The 18,822-nt window shown below is 52.3% G+C and overlaps 1 protein-coding gene and 1 long non-coding RNA gene across 4 annotated transcripts in view; both read left to right on the forward strand.

Annotated features, from left to right (window-relative positions):
* ST14 (suppression of tumorigenicity 14) overlaps positions 1-11,523 on the forward strand; it is a 47,087-nt gene extending 35,564 nt beyond the window's left edge. For 2 of the 3 annotated variants that reach the window (XM_019509383.1, XM_019509375.1), the window contains 12 exons: positions 362-501; positions 913-1,010; positions 2,289-2,398; positions 3,768-3,898; positions 4,438-4,542; positions 6,215-6,322; positions 7,121-7,234; positions 7,637-7,762; positions 8,179-8,365; positions 9,985-10,259; positions 10,850-10,986; positions 11,273-11,523. In XM_019509383.1, the coding sequence (XP_019364928.1) occupies positions 362-501; positions 913-1,010; positions 2,289-2,398; positions 3,768-3,898; positions 4,438-4,542; positions 6,215-6,322; positions 7,121-7,234; positions 7,637-7,762; positions 8,179-8,365; positions 9,985-10,259; positions 10,850-10,986; positions 11,273-11,434 (1,693 nt within the window). In that variant the 3' untranslated portion in view covers positions 11,435-11,523. The remainder of the gene's footprint in view (positions 1-361; positions 502-912; positions 1,011-2,288; positions 2,399-3,767; positions 3,899-4,437; positions 4,543-6,214; positions 6,323-7,120; positions 7,235-7,636; positions 7,763-8,178; positions 8,366-9,984; positions 10,260-10,849; positions 10,987-11,272) is intronic. The other variant, XM_019509391.1, reaches the window with a different exon arrangement.
* Positions 11,524-18,679: 7,156 nt separating this feature from the next.
* LOC109292133 overlaps positions 18,680-18,822 on the forward strand; it is a 3,138-nt gene continuing 2,995 nt past the window's right edge. The window contains exon 1 of the long non-coding RNA XR_002096046.1: positions 18,680-18,744. This is a non-coding gene — a long non-coding RNA (uncharacterized LOC109292133). The remainder of the gene's footprint in view (positions 18,745-18,822) is intronic.

The raw sequence follows: 18,822 nt of genomic DNA on the forward strand, positions 1-18,822 counted from the left end.
GGCTAGAGTCTGGAACCAGCTTCCAAGTGAGGTGGTGCAGGCTCCCACCCTGGGGGTTTTTAAGAGGAGGTTGGATGACCACCTTACTGGGGTCGTTTGACCCCAGTACTCTTTCCTGCCATGGCAGGGGGTCAGACTAGATGATCTGCTCAGGTCCCTTCCGACCCTAGAAACTATGAAATGATTGCTTTAATCCTAGGATTTGTGCAGAGGCAGGGACAGGGTTGGGAGTCTGGGTGTAGCGGGGCCTGTTTGTGAAGTAGAGGCTAGGACCCAGTGAGCGCGTTTGTGTCTGTGCTGGAAGCTGCCATGTTGCTCTGTGCTGAGCGGTCTGACAGTCTCTGTGCTTCCCTCCTCCCAGGCTGTGTGGCAGCTACCCCCCATCCTACAACTTAACCTTCCTGTCCTCCAAGAACATCATGTTGGTCACGCTGGTCACCAATGCCGAAGGCAGGCGCCCCGGCTTCAAGGCTGAATTCTTCCAGCTCCCAAAGATAAAAAGTGAGCAGAAGAAGCCTTCCTGTGTCATGGGCGGGAGAGGGGAGGGACAGCCGATGCTGTTGACATCAGCTTGGCAAGGATGCTGCAGGCGAGTTGAGAGACCCTCGGAAGCTGCCCTTGTCCCAGCTCTCAGAGGAGCTCATCTTACCCATAGTGTGTCTGTCTGCTTTAATGATGCCCCTTAAGGAGTGTGTGGGAGGAATTATGTAGGATTACACATGAAGATTGATGTTGGCAGGAACCACCTAATTGGTCTCCTGGGTTCAGTCCAAGCCTTTGACTGGAGCTGGTATCTCCAGAGATCGGCTTAACCTCGTTAAAGGCAGCTTTGCATGTCTTGCCATTGCTGCTTTTGACAGGCCAAGTAGCTCCAAGTCCTAACCCAGCTTCTTCATCCTGCTTGTCTTCTAGGCTGTGGTGGGACATTGAAGGAAACCACTGGGACTTTTACCACTCCTTTCTACCCAGCACACTACCCCCCAAACTTGGACTGTACGTGGGACATTGAGGTGAGACGGTCAAATGAACTTTGCTCTCAGGGAGTCTGAGAAACTGTGGGCAAATTGAGGCCCATCTGTCTGGGCAAGTGAGTCTGTAGTTTGAACTGGCTCATGTTTCATGTTACACACCACAATTATCTCATGGTGGCAAGGTGTGCAGGTGGTCACCGAGGCTGAGAGATTAGCAGAATTCAGAAGGGGACTGGAGGGCAAGTGTCAAGGGCAGGAAAAATGTGCAGGTGCACATCTGATTCCCACCGTCACCTCCGTCCATAGGTCATGTGGACAACAGCATCAGCCATTACTTTGTGTAAAGCAACAACATAAATGGTTGTACCTGAGGGCACAGATGGACCCCTAAGTGACAGGGTTGAAGCAGGGAACAAACTTCCCTTGGGAGCTATTCCACTTAAGAGCTTTAAGGCTTGTGGCCTCTGAAGCATCTGCTGTTGGGTAGGAGATGGGGTGCTAGGCTAGATAGGCTCTGTTGCAACTCAGTTGACCACCTTCTCCATTCCTTTCCCCTCTGTGGAAGTCCCCTATGCAGCTGTATCCAGTCCTGGTTCTGACTAGGACCTGCTGCTTTCCCTTCCCTCAGGGAGGTTATTCCACATCCAAATAGACCTCACCGGCCAGGGGTTTTCCTTGACTTTCTTCTGAAATCCACTGGCCTGGCAAGGTGATAGTTGGCACCTGGATCACTACCTTGCTTGATCACTGGGACTAAGCTTGAGCTATTGTGGCAACCCATGGAGCTGTCTGGAGTAAACTGCAGGTGGTAGATTATTGCCCTGGTTTAGCCCCTGCCAGGAGTCAGGTTTGATCAAGCTTTGCCTGATCCCTCTGCCTTTTCTGGTTGTAAATGTATCTTAGACTCTTACTGTGTCCTAATGAATCCAGGTGAGTGCTTACTTGGGGCAGGGAGAGGAGTTGCTTGTAGCCTGGGTCTGCTCTTGTGTCCCTTCCAGGGTTGTTGTCTGCCCATTCTCCTGTGTCATGCTCACACTTGCAGCCTGTTGGTGGGGCTCCGTCTTAAACCCCTTTCCACACTGGCTTGACAGAGATAATCTGATCCCTGCTATTTCCAGAGATTGTCTTAGCCTTGTTAAGAAGCACCTGCCAAGGCAGAGAGTCGCAGATAATACAAAATAACTGCCTTTTCCTTTTTCATTATGGACTTGTGCTCTGCTCCCAATTTCTCCCACCTCCCATCAAAGTTGGTCACAGAGGAGATAGGAGGAAAACGAAGTCTCTGCTCCTAACCCCACTGCCTCCTTGTCCTTGCAGGTGCCTAGTAACAAGAACGTGAAGGTGCGTTTCAACCTGTTCTACGTGCTGGAACCCGGCATCCCCATTAACACCTGCACCAAGGATTATGTAGAAATCAGCAATATGAAGTAAGTGCTGGGCGCCCAGCACTGGGCTCTGTGACCTGATTCTGACACTAAGGCAGAGTGAAAATTAGTCTGAGGAGGTGTCTTTTCATGTGATTGTGGAAGTCACTTCCACAGCTTTGTTGAGACCAAGGAATTTCCTGTATGTAAGACCTTGGGTGTTGGTGTTCTCAGTGCAGAACCGAAAGAAAGGGACTTGAAGGGATCTGCAGAGTTACAGTAGGAAGAGGTTGTTGGGGAAGTAGGTTGATTACTTTGCACCAGCCTACTGTGGAGTCCTGCTGCTTTCTTTGAGGCATCTAGTGCTGGCCCCTGCCCCTGCCAAGCCTTATCTGCCCTGCAGTGTTCCCCTGGCTTGTGTAGAGCGTCTGAACCTGCGAGCTGCCTCAGTCCCTTCAGCAGCCAGTACTACCCCAGGGTGCACTGTATACTCCATTGGGGAGCTGCTGAGTAGAACTGCCACTAATGTACGTGTGAGCAACACTCACGGCTTGGCAGTGAGCTACTATCTGTCACCAGGCATTCATCCAGTAAAGCCAAATACATGTAGCTGAGATGAGATCTTGAACTGGATGGAGCCTGTTCCCCTCTGGCAGCTCCCATGGAGAAGGGCAGGGTTTCAATATTAATGCAGTGGCTGTGAGAATCTGGCTAGCTGTCCCTCATTAGGGGTTATTGCCTTGCAACTCTAGCTGAGCTAACTACTTGGTTTGAAATGATGGGTGCTAAGCTGAAATGAACTCTATTATTTTAAAAATTCTGGCACTGAATAGCATGAGATCTGACTCTCTCACACATGTGGGAGTTCAGGTTTTGAACCTGATTCTGCATTTTGCAACCAGCTCTTCTTACTAGCAGCAGCTCTTGGGAGCAGTAGTCATGGACGCATGCTTCCAAAGTGTTAGGTGTTGTACAGAGAAAAGCAGATGATTCCTGCCCAAAGAGGTTCCAATTTAAATAAGAGGCAAGAGGTGGACACAATCAAGAGAGCACAAGGTAGCAGAGAGGCACAACTGGTCAGCATGGCAGGCACATAGGTACCAGTGTCAAGCCATCGCCTAGGGTTTTGTAGCTCTTCCCTTTGTTGTTGGCTGAATTGCATCGACCAGGGGTTAAAATGCAGCGCTAAACTTTGCAGCTCTGTTATGCTGGAAGATGCAGCTGAGTCTGATGCACCTATTTGTGGGGCCATGGCCACCCCTGCCAGCTGTGCTGGACTTGGTCAGTGTTTTAGATGATCTGAGCAGTAAGAAACCTAGCGGTTTTCTAGGCCACTTTGTATGAGGAGCCCAGAGTTTGCGTTTTTCTCCATTAGCCTCTTCCACTGTAACTCTGCAGCAGGTAATAAATCCTGTGCTGTGTCCCCCTCCAGGTACTGTGGAGAGCGCCCCCAGTTTGTGGTGGCAAGTAATACCAACAGAATAACAGTCCGGTTCCACTCTGACCAGTCGTACACTGACACTGGCTTCTCGGCAGAGTTCCTGCCCTACGATTCCAGTGACCGTAAGTTAAACTGAGGGCACCAACCTTGCAGGAGGGCAAAGGAGTAAGGTGCAGAGCAGTGGGGTTGCAGGTGAAATGGGTGCACACAATCCTGCTGATGGCTGGCCAGATGCAGCTGCCCTACAAATTCTCTAGCCAAATCCCTAAGCCTCATGCTCCTTGATCCTGTGAGGGAGATGGATGCGCTCTGGGAAATTCATGTCCAGACTTTGGAGCTCCAGCCTGTTCATTTTGGTGTAATGTCTCCTGTTGGTATCTTCTGACAAATGCAGGAAAAATGGCTTCTGTGAAGGAAAGCACAGGATGGAGCAGCTAATCCTAGGCCCAACAACATGGGGCATCATGGACTTTCCCTAGAAAATCCACTCCACTCGCATGTAGCCCAGGCTGCCAACAGGAGCATGTGTCTGTGTCAGCACAGACCTCCTTGATCCTCTATGTAGTGGGTGTGGGCAAAGAAATGGTGAATGGGTGAAGGCAAGAGGACAGGATGGTCCCTTAGAAGCTCATGCATGTCCTGTCTCCCTCATTGTCCACAGCCTGTCCTGGCAGATTCACCTGCAAGACTGGCCGCTGCATCGACAAAGCCCTGCGCTGTGATGGCTGGATGGACTGCTCAGATGCCAGTGATGAGCGCTCCTGCAGTAAGTTGTGCCTCTAACTGCTGCTTGCTTGTGGCGGGTTGGGAAGGTCCCTGCTGAACACGGCGAGTGAGAAGTGAACCCCTGGCTTGCTCATGTCTGCAGGGTCAAGTAATGCAGGAGGCTTCTAGATAGCGGTCAGGGCTGGCAGTTAGTTAGACAAGGCAGGTGTCTCCTGAACCACAAGGGAGAGAAGCCCCAGTGAAGCAAAGGTCTTTGTTGCCTGTTTCTGGCCCAGGTGGTCCATCCAGGAGCTCTCCAAGCTGCCAAATTGTTGGAGCTTGATTCAGGCCTGGGTGCCAATATAACACTTGCTGGTCTGGCTCTCCAGCTTTGTGACCTCTAGTGTGCAACAGTGCTGATTCTGCCAGCCGGCTTGCCAGGTTCTTGAGTGATGGCTCTGTGGTGTGCGACACGTGGAGGCTACCTCATCTCTGCACATGTGGCATCAGTGCTGTGGCTGTCGCTGTATTGCAGAGGGACAGGGGCAAAAGTGTACCTTTTGAGCAGTTATCTTCATCCCACTAGCTAGGCAGTTGAGTTGGTCTCAACTACTTGAAGTTTGGGGACAGAGACATTTCCACAGCTGGGGCTGTCTGACTCCAGGACTTAGTTTGGCACCTGACTTTTAAGTTCTGTGAATCTGGCTGCTTTTTCCACTTCCATAGAAGAGAGCCAGACTCCAGTTTGGGGAATCCCATGTGTCTAGCAGCAAATTATGCCTGGAGAGACCTCCCTTAACCACCAGTTTCATGGTGATTGGCTCCAGAATCCCCTTTGAGTCTGTGGGTCTGGGTTTTCATTACTTTTAATCTCTCTGCCGACAGCCAGTGCCAGGTCACTGACTTGAATCATTATCCCACCCACCTGCTGGGATATTGTTCCTTCCATTGAATACTTCTTGCGGATGTTTGCTTCCTCTGAACCTCGAGGCTCTGGTGTAAGCTGCGGGGTTGGCCTAAGGGCAGGCATGCGTTTCAGTATCTCTAGCAGAAGCTTAAGGTACTGTTTGTGGCTTCTTCCTGAGCTGCTGAGCTTGGGAATCGGTGTGTGTGTTGTTGTAAATTAACCTTTTCCTCCAGGATTATTACACAAATCCCCCTAGTAATGTCTTTAGTGGTCCATCAGAGGAGAGTGGAGAGCCTCCAGTTCAGGACTTTACTGTGCTGAACAGACTGTATTTGCTGGGACTGGGGTAGCTGCTACATATGGCAAGGGCTCACTGCTCTCTCTGGTCAGCTCAGAGATGTCCTGTAGCATCCTAGGAGTCTGTTGCTTTTTGACTGACTTTTTCGTGTAGTTAGTATTTTTTTCCATCAGTCGCCATTTTATGGTAGTGTGGTTCCCAGTTCTCTTTCATGTGTAAGATCCTCCTGAGCCTTCCCCTGGTACGAGCGGGTTCTCAGAGCTGTTGCCTTGTCTGACTCGGCTGTTTTGCCTTCTCAGGCAGGGCTGCAGCTTGTGAGGGTGCTGAGTGCTCAGGGGGCTTCAGGAGGTCCTTGGCATGTTGCAGGGGCAGAGTGAGGTGTTCTCGCTGCAAGTCTCTAACTCACTGGGCTGTGCCGCCCACCATGCCCCAGTGTCTTGGTACCTCGTGGCCCTGTTGCCCTCTGGCCACGCAGATGAGTTCACAGTACTCTTGCATCTTCTCACGCTTCCCTCTTCCTTCCCCTAGACTGTACCAAGGAGCAGTTCAGATGCAGCAACGGGTGGTGCAAGTCGCTCATGTGGGTCTGTGACGGCGTGAACGACTGTGGAGACAACAGTGATGAGGAGCAGTGCAGTAAGTAATGGGTCCAGCACTCCATCCAACCATGAGACCTGACACGATGCAGGACCCACGTATGAATGCAGGGAAAGCCGTGAGCCACCATAATGAGACCTAGATGTGATCTGATCCGTGCTACCTAAAACTGTCAAAACCCTGGATTTAATCTGAACTGATTTGAGCAGACAGAGAGGATTGGCTTGTCCAGCAATAACCCAAAGAACAGAAGTGACCAGAAAGCGCCTAGGTTAGCATGGACAGTCTTAGTCTTCTCACAAAAGACCCCAGAGTCTTGTTATTTAGATTTCAAAAAATGCTTATTGCAGACTCTAGGTAGCCTAATGATTAATCATACAGTAAGTAAAATCAAATTAAGTTTTGGTAGCATTGAAATCAGCGCTATAGGAATTCTGCTGGCCAGTCATTTATTCCTTCGTGGGAGCAAACTTACGTCTGTCTCTGAAGATCCCTTTCAACTGGTGCCCTTTTCAGTGTGCATGGAAAGTCCCCAGATGTGGGCTGTAGTCAAACAAGAGACTTACATAAGAGGCTTTATTAAAAATAACACAACGTTTGGTGGAAAAGGGGACAAGGTAAGTGGCTGAAAAGGGAAGGGGTTCCTGAAAGAAGACAGGCAAAGAGCGCAAGGGCTTCATCTCAGAGCTGGAGAACTGCAGGGTCTGTCTGGGCCCAGCAGTCTCCTGAAAGCCCAGTCCCATCCCCTCCATCACAAGGGCAGATTAAAGCAGGGTCCTTGGGGCTCTGTCCCCTGCTTGCTGGGTCTGACTTGCAGCTGTTTCCTCTCCTTTCCAGAATGTCCAGATCAGAACTTGAAGTGCCGCAATGGGAAATGCATCCCTGAAGCCCAGAAGTGCAATGGCAAGGATGACTGTGGGGATGGAAGTGATGAAAATGACTGCGTCGGGGGTGAGGAAGGGCTCAAGAGGACCATGTGGCTTTGAGGGAAGGGGCACATCTGGGAATGGTCTCTCAGAGCTTGTTGTGGGAGACCCCGCAAGCTCCAGGCATGTGCCACAAGCAGGGTCTCCACCAGTGGCCTCAGAAACCAGTCAAGAGAGCTGTGATCACAAGTAGTATCCTGTAGAGTGAGGGGGGTCACAATGCCAAGAGGGATCCGCGTTTCATCAGTGTGACATGCAAGGCATTGCCATGGAGCTGAAACTCCTTTCTGCCCATGGGACTCGGCTATCCTCCCCAACGAGAGAGCCCAAAATGTGATCTCAGGCAACACCTCCCACCCAGCATCCTCCTCGGGGGTTCTTCTACCGGGTGCAAAATGGGGCTAAACCCTCTGCTTTTGCCTTTCAGCAGCCACGGCTGTCACCTGCAGCGAGCACACCTACAAGTGCCGCAGCAACGTGTGTGTGAGCAAGAAGAACCCGGAGTGCGACGGGACACAGGACTGCGCCGACAACTCGGACGAGGAGAACTGTGGTGAGTGGCACAGGGAAGGGGTGGGGCCAAGGCCAGGTTTTTTCTAGGATCTGCCCCCAAATCAGGACACTTAGGAATGAGGGGAGTATCTGGTCATTCAGGCTCCAGGAGGGACCTTGTGGCAGTTGCTGTCTTCACGGGGTGTAACCAGACAGTCATCATTAAACAGTGAAGGTTATTTGCACTATGACATTTATTTAGGACCAATAAATAGTTTCTGCTCTTCTGTGTACTCTGTTGGCTCCGCCATTCCAGTTAGCAAACTCTGCTCCCACTGCTGTGCTGATAGCACCAGCAATGAGCTGCAGAAATGGTGGGAGACCTCTGACTTCCCAGGGGGATCCCATGAGATTTGCAGCAGGTAACTAACAGGAGCCTCATGTTTCTTCTTGGTCCTTTTCCCCCTCCCCTTGCAGACTGCGGGACCCGCTCGTACAGCAAGCAGTCGCGGATTGTCGGCGGGCTGGACTCGGAGGTGGGCGAGTGGCCGTGGCAGGTCAGCCTGCACGTGGAAGGCCAGGGGCACATCTGTGGGGCCTCGCTGGTATCAAACAAGTGGCTGGTGTCAGCAGCGCACTGCTTCCAGGATGAGATGCGGATCAGGTGGGTGCTGCCATGGGACTGGGCCTCATCTGCTCTCCAGACTTGGGTGGGGTCAGTGAGATGTTAGACCTGTGCACACACCTCCAGAAATGGCCAGGACATCAGCCCAGTGCTAGTCCAGTGTCCTTCCATCTTTGGCAGCCAGTCCCAACTGCTTCAGCGGGAAGTACAGCAAACATGGCTGTGCCTTGCAGTGGAGAATGCTAGACCCTCCTGGGAAGTTCTCCTGTCTGGAAGCAAGTTTGCTGTGTCACTCTGGCCCACGTCATGGCTCCAGCCTCTTTGGTATAAGACAGAAGCTGTTCTTGCCTGGGGCTGGTGTGTGGACATCCTACGTTGCCAATGCTCTGGCTTATTTAGATGAATCAGAGAGAAGTAGAGCTGGAAGAAACCTCCACAGGTCATCTAGTCCAACCCCCTGCTTGAGGCAGGATCATCCCTATCCAAACCACCCTATACAATCCATAATCTAAATTTGACATAAGACTGTTGTCAACCCTGACACAACAGAGACCTAACATCCTAGTCTGCCACAGGTAAAACAGGGGAACCACAGCAGCCAATGTCCTGCCTCTATGAAATTTTGTCAATATGTGCTCAAGAGATCCTGGGTAGAGGGCAATGCCGCCACTACAGAGGAAGGCAACCCCGCATTCCTCACCGTCCATACCAATCTGATCATGGGGTAAAATTCCTTCCTGACCCTGGTCAGAATCCTACAGTGTCCCTGGGTGGCTGCTGCGCCTCCAGGCAGGTGGGGGATGTAGCAGTGTTTAGGGAAAGGAAAACCCATAGGTTTATTGTCTTGGTTTTGTGCCCTGTTCACAATGGTTCAAATAGCATCTGGGCCTTACCTCCCTGCATGGTTTGTGGTAGGTGCTGCAGTGCCTCATACAGCAGCGGGTAGAGGGTGATCTTTAGTCCTGCCAAGGAGCTGGGAGTCAGGACAGCATCCGTCTCCGGGTGAGAGATTCTAGCTGTGGCTGGGCTGGTCGTGGTGTTGTCTAGCAAACTGTCCAGCTGAGGGCACTGCAGCAGCTGCGTAGTCTAGCAGAGCCCTGAGCAACACCTGAAAGGAGCATAGGGAGATTTGCAGTCCCATGGAATATTCTGGCTACTGCAGATTGACGGGGAGAAGTCTGCTTTCCATCCCTGGGGGAATTCAGCTTTTCAGTGAAAAAACCAAGAGCTGTATTTTCTCTTTGGAAATGCCACCACAGTGCCTGCTGTCTCCTAGCCAGGCATAGTGTCAGATGGCGTCTCTGCTGTGCATCCCGGTCCTCCCTTGCAGGGGCTGGAGCCATTTGCCTCATGGGAGCCCCAGACTGTGGTACATCATGGGAGATGGTTTGGGTAGACTGTCTGGCCCCTAGAAAGGAATGGGAACAGCAGGCACCTGTGCTACAGCTTCCATGAGGTCCCTCAGCAGTTTGCTAAATACCAATAGTTCAGTTTTCTGACCAGAACAATCTATCTTTCCCCTGCAGAGCACATTTTAAGAAACAATGTTAGTTTTAAAGAACACCTTTTTGTCAAAAAAGGTTTTTTGCCACATTTGCCTTACCCTAAAACAGTTTCCAGTCCCCCCCTGTATCACCACATGATGTGTCTTTGTGCAGATACTCGGACTCCAAGCTGTGGACAGCCTTCCTAGGCCTCCACGACCAGAGCCAGCGGACTAACGAGAACGTCCAAGAGCGGAAGATCAAGCGCATCATAACCCACCCCAGCTTCAACGACTTCACCTACGATTACGATGTCGCCGTGCTGGAGCTGCAGAGCCCGGTCACCTTCAGCAAAGTTGTCCGGCCCATCTGCCTGCCCGACCCCACACATGACTTTCCCTCTGGCAAGGACCTGTGGGTGACTGGGTGGGGAGCCACCTCTGAAGGGGGTGAGTGAGGCGTGTGTGTGTTTGTGGGCAAGGGGTGAGAGAGTCGGGCACAGTGCCTGCCTTGGTGGCTATGTGGTTGTTCAAGAGGTGTGAAGGGAGTCCATGGGGTCCTGTGAGAGTTGCACCACGGTGGGAGCTTTTTCCATAGGCCTTCTGGTACTTGCTAGCCTGCTTGGGTGGCCAGTGATGATGGTCAGTGCTGGGACTTGAAGGCAGGTGGCTCCCCACAGCTGATCAGCAGGGAGGCTTGGGACTCTACTGACTGTGTCCCAGTTCTGCTGCCATAAGCCCCCAGCCTGGGCTCCACAGGCTGCCCCTGTCCCCTGCAGCCAGACTATCATATTGTGGCTGGGAGTACATGGGCTCATCTCCAGACCTTGGGGAGAGTTTGGTGCTTGGCTGATCAGTGAGGGAGATAGGAGCTGCCTGGTGCTCAGCATGAGGGATTGAATCAGAGAGCAGAATGAGTCTGGGGAGAGGTTGTGCTGATGGATGTTGGGGGCTGGAGCATGTGCTCTGCAACCCAAGTGCTCTGGGGGAGAAGGAGTGTCTGGACCTTCTAACACACCACTTGCCTCGGGTCCCCGCAGGTAGCGGTGCCACCATCTTGCAGAAGGCAGAAATTCGGATAATCAACCAGACCCAGTGCAACAGCCTGCTGGCCAACCAGATGACGCCACGCATGATGTGTGTGGGGATCCTGACAGGAGGCATCGACGCCTGCCAGGTACTTCAGGAGGGACAGGGACAGTCGTAGCAGCGGGGAGCTGTCTGACCAGGACTGCTCGTACACTCAGTGTGTGGCACCAGTGGAGATTGAACACTGGTCTCCCACAGCCCTGCCTTCAGTGGCTTAAACCATCAAGCTGTCTGTCCTCCAGGGAGTCGGTAGAGGCCCCTTCCACTGTGGAATGGGAGTGGACAGGCTAATTTGGCCTCCTCTGAGCCCTACTTGTTGGAGTCATGGGGGAAGGAGACGGTCCTTGTGTAACTGGCATTTCTGCCCCGTGCAGGGAGACTCTGGTGGGCCGCTGGCCAGCACGGAGACCAACAGCAGGATGTTTCTGGCCGGCGTGGTGAGCTGGGGAGATGGCTGCGCACGACGGAACAAGCCAGGGGTCTACACACGGGTCACCCATCTGCGGGACTGGATCAAGCTGCACAGTGGGGTATAGGAGCTCCGCAGTGGGGTGCCAGGCTCCGCATGAGCTCACAGCACCTCTCGAGCTCGACTCTGGGTCTCTTTTGAGCCGGCGATTGAAGGGAATCATGTGCGTGTGTGTCGTTTCCTCTGCTCTCCCACACTGCTGGACCAGTGAGGGGTCTGGCCTGGCCAGTGAGCAGACATGGGGTGAGCTGTGGGCAGCTGGGACATTGTCTCCAGGAGCTGCACTGACGTACCCCTCTACCTCAGCTGAGCAGAACTCTTCGGGGAAGAGCCAGGAGCCCTCCTCTTCACTCCCTACCTTAGCAAAGGAGCTCCAGGGAAGCCTCCACTCCTGTTTCAAAAGCCCGGGATTGCGGTGCAGCAGTTGCCCAGCAGGATGCTGCAGAGGATGGGACTGGCTGCATTTAAAGCGGGGCGGGTGGGGGAGGGTGTCTGTGCTTGAGCATGCAGCTCCAGAGGCAGGACTGGACCTGTTGGGCATGTAGTGAGTGATGCCAGATGTGGTTTTTAGATTAACCCTTTGGCCCCTTCCTGAAATCAGTGGAACTGAAAACTGGTTTTAAAATAATGTCTGCGAGTTGCTCTGCCCCATGTTCCCCTTGTTGCCAGCACCTGGTTTAATGGTATTGGGAGAGTGCAGGTTCCTGGTCCCCAGGGAGCCATCCCAGAAGCAGCTCCCTTCAAGGCCTTGCCACCAGCCTGGCCTGGGGTAGCTTGGCTCAGGGAGGTTTTTATTCATGTCTGTCTGATGTTTTAGAAATGGCTTTTACAGCTGAGAATCACAAATGAAGGAGCAGAATAGATGAGGAGAACTTCTTTCCCCCTGCCAGCCCCTCAGGTGTCCAGGGGTAAATGCTGTGTGATCTATGGCTGCCGGGTCTGATCCCTCCTCCCAGCCTGACCCCTCACCCCTCCTGTTGGTACCCAGCTTGCTGTGCTCCTAGGTCCTTTCTTATCGGGTCGAGGTGATGGCTGCAGGGCTCTGTATGGCTCCAGCATTCTTGCTGCCCTCTGCAGGCATCTGCTAGGGGTGATGGAGATGGGGTGGCTGTAGGAGATGCCTCTGCTTGCAAACAAGTCTGATTTGTTTTGGAAGAAGCTGAGACCATTGGAGGTACCCTAGCAGCAGATCGTGAGGAGTGAGTCAAGGAGGTGACCCACAAAGGAAGGGTCCTGGTTTGAGCTGGTGGCTTCCCTTGCTAGCAAGGCTGTTGGGATGGTGAATCCAAGTTCACCAGCCCACATGAGCAAGGCCACAGTCTCAGCCCCACTGCCCTACCGTCCCCGAGTTCTCATTAGCTCATTGCACTCAGGTCCTTTGTTGAGACCTCAGGTTGGAGACAGCCCCACAGAACTTGCATCTCCTAGACAGGCTGCAGAGGTCTAAATTCAGATGAGGTTTGAACCATAGATTTCGCAGTCCTGTAGGATGTGCGCAGAGTGCCACATTCTGGGACTCGGAGCATCTTGTCCAGGAGCATGCACGAATTCATGCTCTGGGCTTGTCATAGACCTTCATGTGGACCATTGACGTTAGAGCTCAGGCTGCACTTTGGCTGACCTGGCTTTTCACACAAGTGCTTTAGATGTAGCCCCTAGAGCAGCGTGCGTGCGTGTGTGTGTGTGTGTGTGTGTGTGTGTGTGCGCGCGCTCGTGCACATGCACGGTACCTATTTTCTGACCTGCACGTGGGTCAGATTGGCATTGCCACAATGTGCCTTATTAGGAATGAGCTGTAACACAGCCAGCTGTGGAGCTCATCTCTGTGATACAAGTGCCTCCTGTAGCTGGCTCTTCTTTAGTCATTGTGTGAAGCTGCATCCTTAGGTGAGATCTTTTAATGCCTTTAAACAGAGCATAGTCAGGGTCTGGATCCAAGGATGCTGTGGGATGTCTGTGTCTTGGGCAGTTGTTAATATTACTCCTGAGCCGTGTGTGTGTGTGCGCATGTGCACCCAGGCAGTAGAGGTGTTACAGGAAGCTGTTATGTCATTGGAGTGAGAGCAGAGCCCTGCAAATGGCCCATATGCAGCTCTTTCTGCAAGGAGGGTGAGGGGCTTATAAACATGCTAACCCCCTTTGCTTGCTTGGGTGACCTGTCAGGGAATGTCTCAGGCTAGGCGTCTTGAGAGGACCTAGGTGGGGGCTGGGCTAGGGGCAGAGCTCAGTAGCTTTTTATCCATTTTCTTGGTTTTTAAATAAATGTTATGTTGTGATTTTTATCTATTTGATCCCATTTGCGTCTGTATCTGTTGCTCCCTTTGGCTTTGCTGTGTAGATGTCGGGATGACAAGGCCCAGTGATCTGTTTGTCTGAACCCTTCCCTGTTGTGAAATAATTTTTGTAGAGGTCTGAATGCAATGGAGATGCCACTGTCAATCTGGATTAAACTGGGAATTTTGATAATACTCTGCCTCTAGCCTCTCACATTGTACTTTCAAACTAAAAATGAGAAAGCTGACAGGTGCAGAACAGCACACAGCACACCCTGTGGAGTGAAACCTTAAAAAATGGGGATGAGAAACAGGGAGAAGACAAGCACACGCAAATAAATACTTTTAACGATTAAAAAAAATCAAACGGGCAACAATAAAAAAGTATACCCGCTTTTATACTAATGCTAGAAGCCTAAGATCAAAAGTAGAGGAACTTGAATGCTTAGCATTAAATACCAATATCTTCTGTGTGTCAGATATCCAGGCTGTAGCCATATTGGTCTAGAGGCAAAAGGAATCAAAACTCGTGGCAGAGGTGATATCTTTTATTAAACCAACTAGATATTTGCAAAAAAAAAAAATCTTCATTTGCAAGCCTTCGGGCACAGGCACCCTTCATCAGGCATAGAAGATTGCAAAGATTGTAAAAGTTCTCCTAGAACTCATACTGGTGGAGGAGTGGCACTTGATTATAAAAGACTCCATTGAATCAAATAGGGTAGATTTTCCAGCTGGTCAGGAGGAGCGTCTCTATGGATAGAAATTCCAGGTTTCAATAGAAAAAAGTATGTCTGGGGCTAGACTATTGGCCTCCCCTTCCCTTCACCTCCCTTGAAACCAGGATGGCAGCAGTGAGCTAGAAATGCTAAGGGAGATGAAAGAGGCTGCAACAGCAGAAAACACAGTAATAATGGCTGATTTCAATTATCCACAAATAGGCTGAGTCAATCTAACTAACATCAGGCTGGGATGCAGAGACCAAATTTCATGAAGCTATAAAAGACTGCTTCCTGCAGTAGTTAGTCCTGGAACCTACAAGAGGAAAGGCCATTTTTGACCTGGTCCTAAGTAGTGCATGGGAACTGGTGCAAAGGGTAAGTGTAGGGCTGGGATTTAGAGAGACCACAATAAATCGGAGGATTGGACCAAAAGAAATGACATGAGGTTCAACAAGGAGAAGTGTAAAATCCTGCGCTTAGGACAGAACAATCCCATGCACTAGTACAAGTTGAGGACCAACTGGCTAAGCAGCAGCTCTGCACAAAAGGGCCTGGGGGTAGTTGTGGCTAACAAACTGAATATGAGCCAGCAGTGTGCCCTTGTTGCAAAGACAGCTAATGGCATCCTAGGCTACATTAGTAGAAGCATTGCTGGCAGATCAAGGGAAGTGATTATTTCCCTCTATTTGCAACTGGTGGGGCCACACGTGGAGTCCTGTGTCTAGTTTTGGGCCCCCTAGTACAGAAAGGATGCAGGCAAATTGGAGAGAGTCCAGTGAAGGGCAGTGAAAATGGTTGGGGGTCTGGGGAATATGACATACGAGCAGAGGCTGAGGGAGCTGGGCTTATTTAGTCTGCAGAAGAGAAGACCGAGGAGGGATTGAATAACAGCCTTCAACTACCTGCAGGGCGGTTCCAGAGAGGATGGAGCTGGGCTGTTCTCAGCAGTGGCAGATGACAGGACAAGGAGCCAATGGGCTCAAGGTGCAGCAAGGGAAGCTGAGGTTAGATATTAGGAAAAGCTTTCTCACAATCCATGGTTGCACTGTGGAGATGCCCGCTAGACTCCCAGTGGGAGCATAGGGCACCCACGTCCCATCTCCTGCACCAGCACCGCTGCCCCTTCCAGCTGGGATGTGTGGGGCTTGGGCCACAGAGAAAACGAGGTGAGTGACATTGGTATCCCCTGGTGGCCATGGGTGACTGGTTTTGCCACCTTGATCAAGGCCTTGCTGCTCTTCACAAAGGCAGAGCGTCTCTGCTCCAAAGGTGTCTGGCCAAGCCAGATGGGGCTACGCAGGGTGCTGCGCTGGGTGCTGATAGACGCACCCAGAGTTGCACAGCAGGTCTGTGGGAGAGAAACCCTGGGTCTCCTGACTCTACCTACTGGGCCATGCTCTTTCCAGTCCCATTTGTATCTTGCCCCGAATGGTTCTTTCTCTGTGCTCATCCCGAAGTTGCTCCTGGGGCTCTCTGGCCCCAGGATGGGGCCTGTGCTACTCCTTTCCCTGGCTAGTGCTTTCTTCATCCTTCTGACTGGGGCTTTCCAGTTAGGCAATTTGGCCCCCGCCCTTGCTCAAGACAATGTCAGGAAATGGAGCTGGGAAGGGAAGGAAACACCTTGTTGGTCAGAGGTGCAGTATGGGGACAGGGCAGGAGCGAGAAGGGAAATGCATGCCTCGCATGAACATTTGTTGTGATGTGTGTGCCCACACTGTGGGGTGGGGGTGGCGGTGGGGGGGGGTAGATGCCCCATGGAGTTGCTCTGATTCCCCAGCTAGCTGCCTGGTGCAACTGGGCTGAGGTCCAGCCTCTTAACTGGAGGTGTTTCTGTAATGAGGTGCTGTGGCCGTTAGATGGCAGTGCAAGCCCATGGGGAACGGGCATTGCACCTGCCTGCCCTGGGCACCAGGTAGCGGGTGCAGGTCTGCCTATACCAGTCTGTCCCCTCCCTGACTGCAGAGTATTGTCCATCCATCCATGGGAAGGCGGGCTGGGGAGAACAGGGCCAGGCTGCGACGGGGGGAGTATCCAGTGGAGAAACAGAAATTAGACCTCAGTGCAGCCGTGGGGTTAGCCTCAGGATGGAGGGGAAGGGTGGCAGGGCAGGATGGTAGGGCACTGCCATGTCTCTGTGGGAGGAAACCCAGGGCTGAGGGCACAGCTGCATGGGGGACCCAGGAGGAACTGAGACCAAGGCTCCCAGAAAGGGGTAGGAAGAAGGGAGCCTCTTGATAACACACAGATCCTCTATTTGCAAGACACTGCTGACAAGGAAATTTGCAAATCTTCCCCGCCCCAGAGATGCAGGCTGCTGCCAGGCCGGCTGAGCCTCAGTACACATGTAGCAAAAGGGGCAAAGTTTTGGGGCTGGGACTGTGACTGTGAAGGGAAACTGCAAAAAGTTGATGCTGCCAGTGCCACCCTCCATGCTCAGGACCTGCCCAGTCCCACCTCTACCTCTCCCCAGGCCCTTTATATGAAAAGCTTCCCCAGGTAATCCTCAGGTTCTCACTCTTTCCTTCCACAGTGGCCCTGGTCCTGTCTTTCCCCCCAAGCCTGAAACACAAGGCTGGAAAATGATGCAGATTCCTGGCCTCTGCCCATCGGAGAGGAGCTCTAGCTGGGACCCTGCACCATGAGGCTTCTCCATTGACAGCATGTGCCAGAGTCTTTACAGATGCAACAAGGAAACCGTATCCCTTGTGCAGGGCAGCAGGTGGCCCAGCCGCAGCAACCGAGATGGGAGCAGGCAGGCGTGTGCTGACTTCACAGGCAAGTGCCATCCACTGCAGTCAGCCCAGGAGATACCCAGGGCAGGGGACAAACAGTGCCCAGAGGCTCCAGCCAGAGAGATCGCAGAAGAAGGGGCTTATAGGAGGAGGCAGGTGGGCTTGCTCCTGGGTGCCTCGCTCTGAGATGGCTGCACTCAGCAGGGGTCTGGCAGGGTGCACATGATAGACATAGGTCTGGGTAATGTGCCCCACCAGGCTGAGGCATCACTGGCACTGAATGGTGCCTTCTCCAGCCCTAATGTTTTCAGGGCAGCCAGTGGGCTCCCAGCTCTGTCTCTGCTCTCAGCTGCTGGCTTTGACCCCCTGCGAGCAGCCAGGCTCATTCCTTTGCCTGCGGGCCAGACGCTGCTGCAAGAGGCAGTAAAACGGCTTGTATACAAAGCTGCTGCAGGCAGTGACATGCCAGTTGGAGCTGGTTTTGTGTGGCAGCCTGGTGTGGTTTCCATGCCAGCTTCCTGCTCCAGAGCTACTTGTGGGAGACCAGCCCTAAATTGCAGGCTGTTCTGCCCCTTAGCTGTGCCATACCCCCGGTGGGGCCTGCCAGAGCGACCAGTGGGGTCTAAACTCATATGTGGTCTGGTACTTTGAGCTATGGACCTGTGAGCAGGAAGGTAGTGTCACTGACTTAGTGTGACTTGAGCAAGCCCCTTCAGCTGTCTCCACCTCTATTTCCCCTATGTCTGACGAGGGCTTATGTCTTGAACACTCTAGGCATGAAGTGTGTTGGGATCCATGGATGGAAAAGCCTGTAGCAGGGCAGCGTATTTAGAGAGAGTGTGTGTGCGTGAGTGCATGTGCCCTTGGTGGATAGGGCACGGGACTTGGAATCAATTGCTGGTTTTGCTGCAGCCTCTGCCTGACCTTGGGCACATCACTTAATCCTAGGCCATCTCCTCCGCTTCCTGGGACATGGCCACCTCAAGTGCTGGGAGAGTGAAATCCCTTTGGACTGGCTGCTGTAGGATCAGGGTAGCTCTGTGAGATGGGCAGCACTTTTATTTTTGTATCCTGTCACGGTAATTTGTGAGGTTGGTTGGAAGCAGCAAATCGAGCCCTGGAACTGAGACAGTATCAAGGAGGGGAGAGCAGAGGATCCTGCGCTGGACGGTCTGAAGGGACTCAACATGCCAGTGAGTCAGTAATGCACCAAGCGGAGATGCCACCAGGAATGGATTGCGGGGGATACAATCGCATCCCCCTTTGATTTCTGGTCCACCCAGGAAATGAGTGAAATGCTGCTAACTTAAATCCTGGGCTTATTTTTGGAGCCTGGCCCATGTGGAGAGCTTGTTGCTTTATTGGCAGGACAGTGCCCTGATCATGGCTACAACCATAGGCAGGGCACGCTCAGTGGGCAGGTCAGTGCAAGTGTAATGCTCTGTGGGAGATGCTTCTCAATTGTCAAGCTGCACAGGGTTTGGGTTGCTGGCCTCAGACCCAGCTCCTGTCTTCTCTGAAGTGTAGGCCATTCAGTCCTGGGGGCGCAGGTCCACCTATAGCTAAGAACTATGAAATTTTGAGAAAGGGGAAGAGGCAGATTCTGAAAGCATCCACTTATCCTACAGAGGAAGTTGGGATGGGCCGGAGGTGAGCTCATTTTCTCACTGTGCATTTCATAGTTTCTTAGTTTCTAGGGTCAGAAGGGACCTGAGCAGATCATCTAGG

The sequence above is a fragment of the Gavialis gangeticus genome, unplaced genomic scaffold (assembly GCF_001723915.1).
Source record: "Gavialis gangeticus isolate Ggan-Ray unplaced genomic scaffold, GavGan_comp1, whole genome shotgun sequence".
Classification (NCBI taxonomy): Eukaryota; Metazoa; Chordata; order Crocodylia; family Gavialidae; genus Gavialis; species Gavialis gangeticus.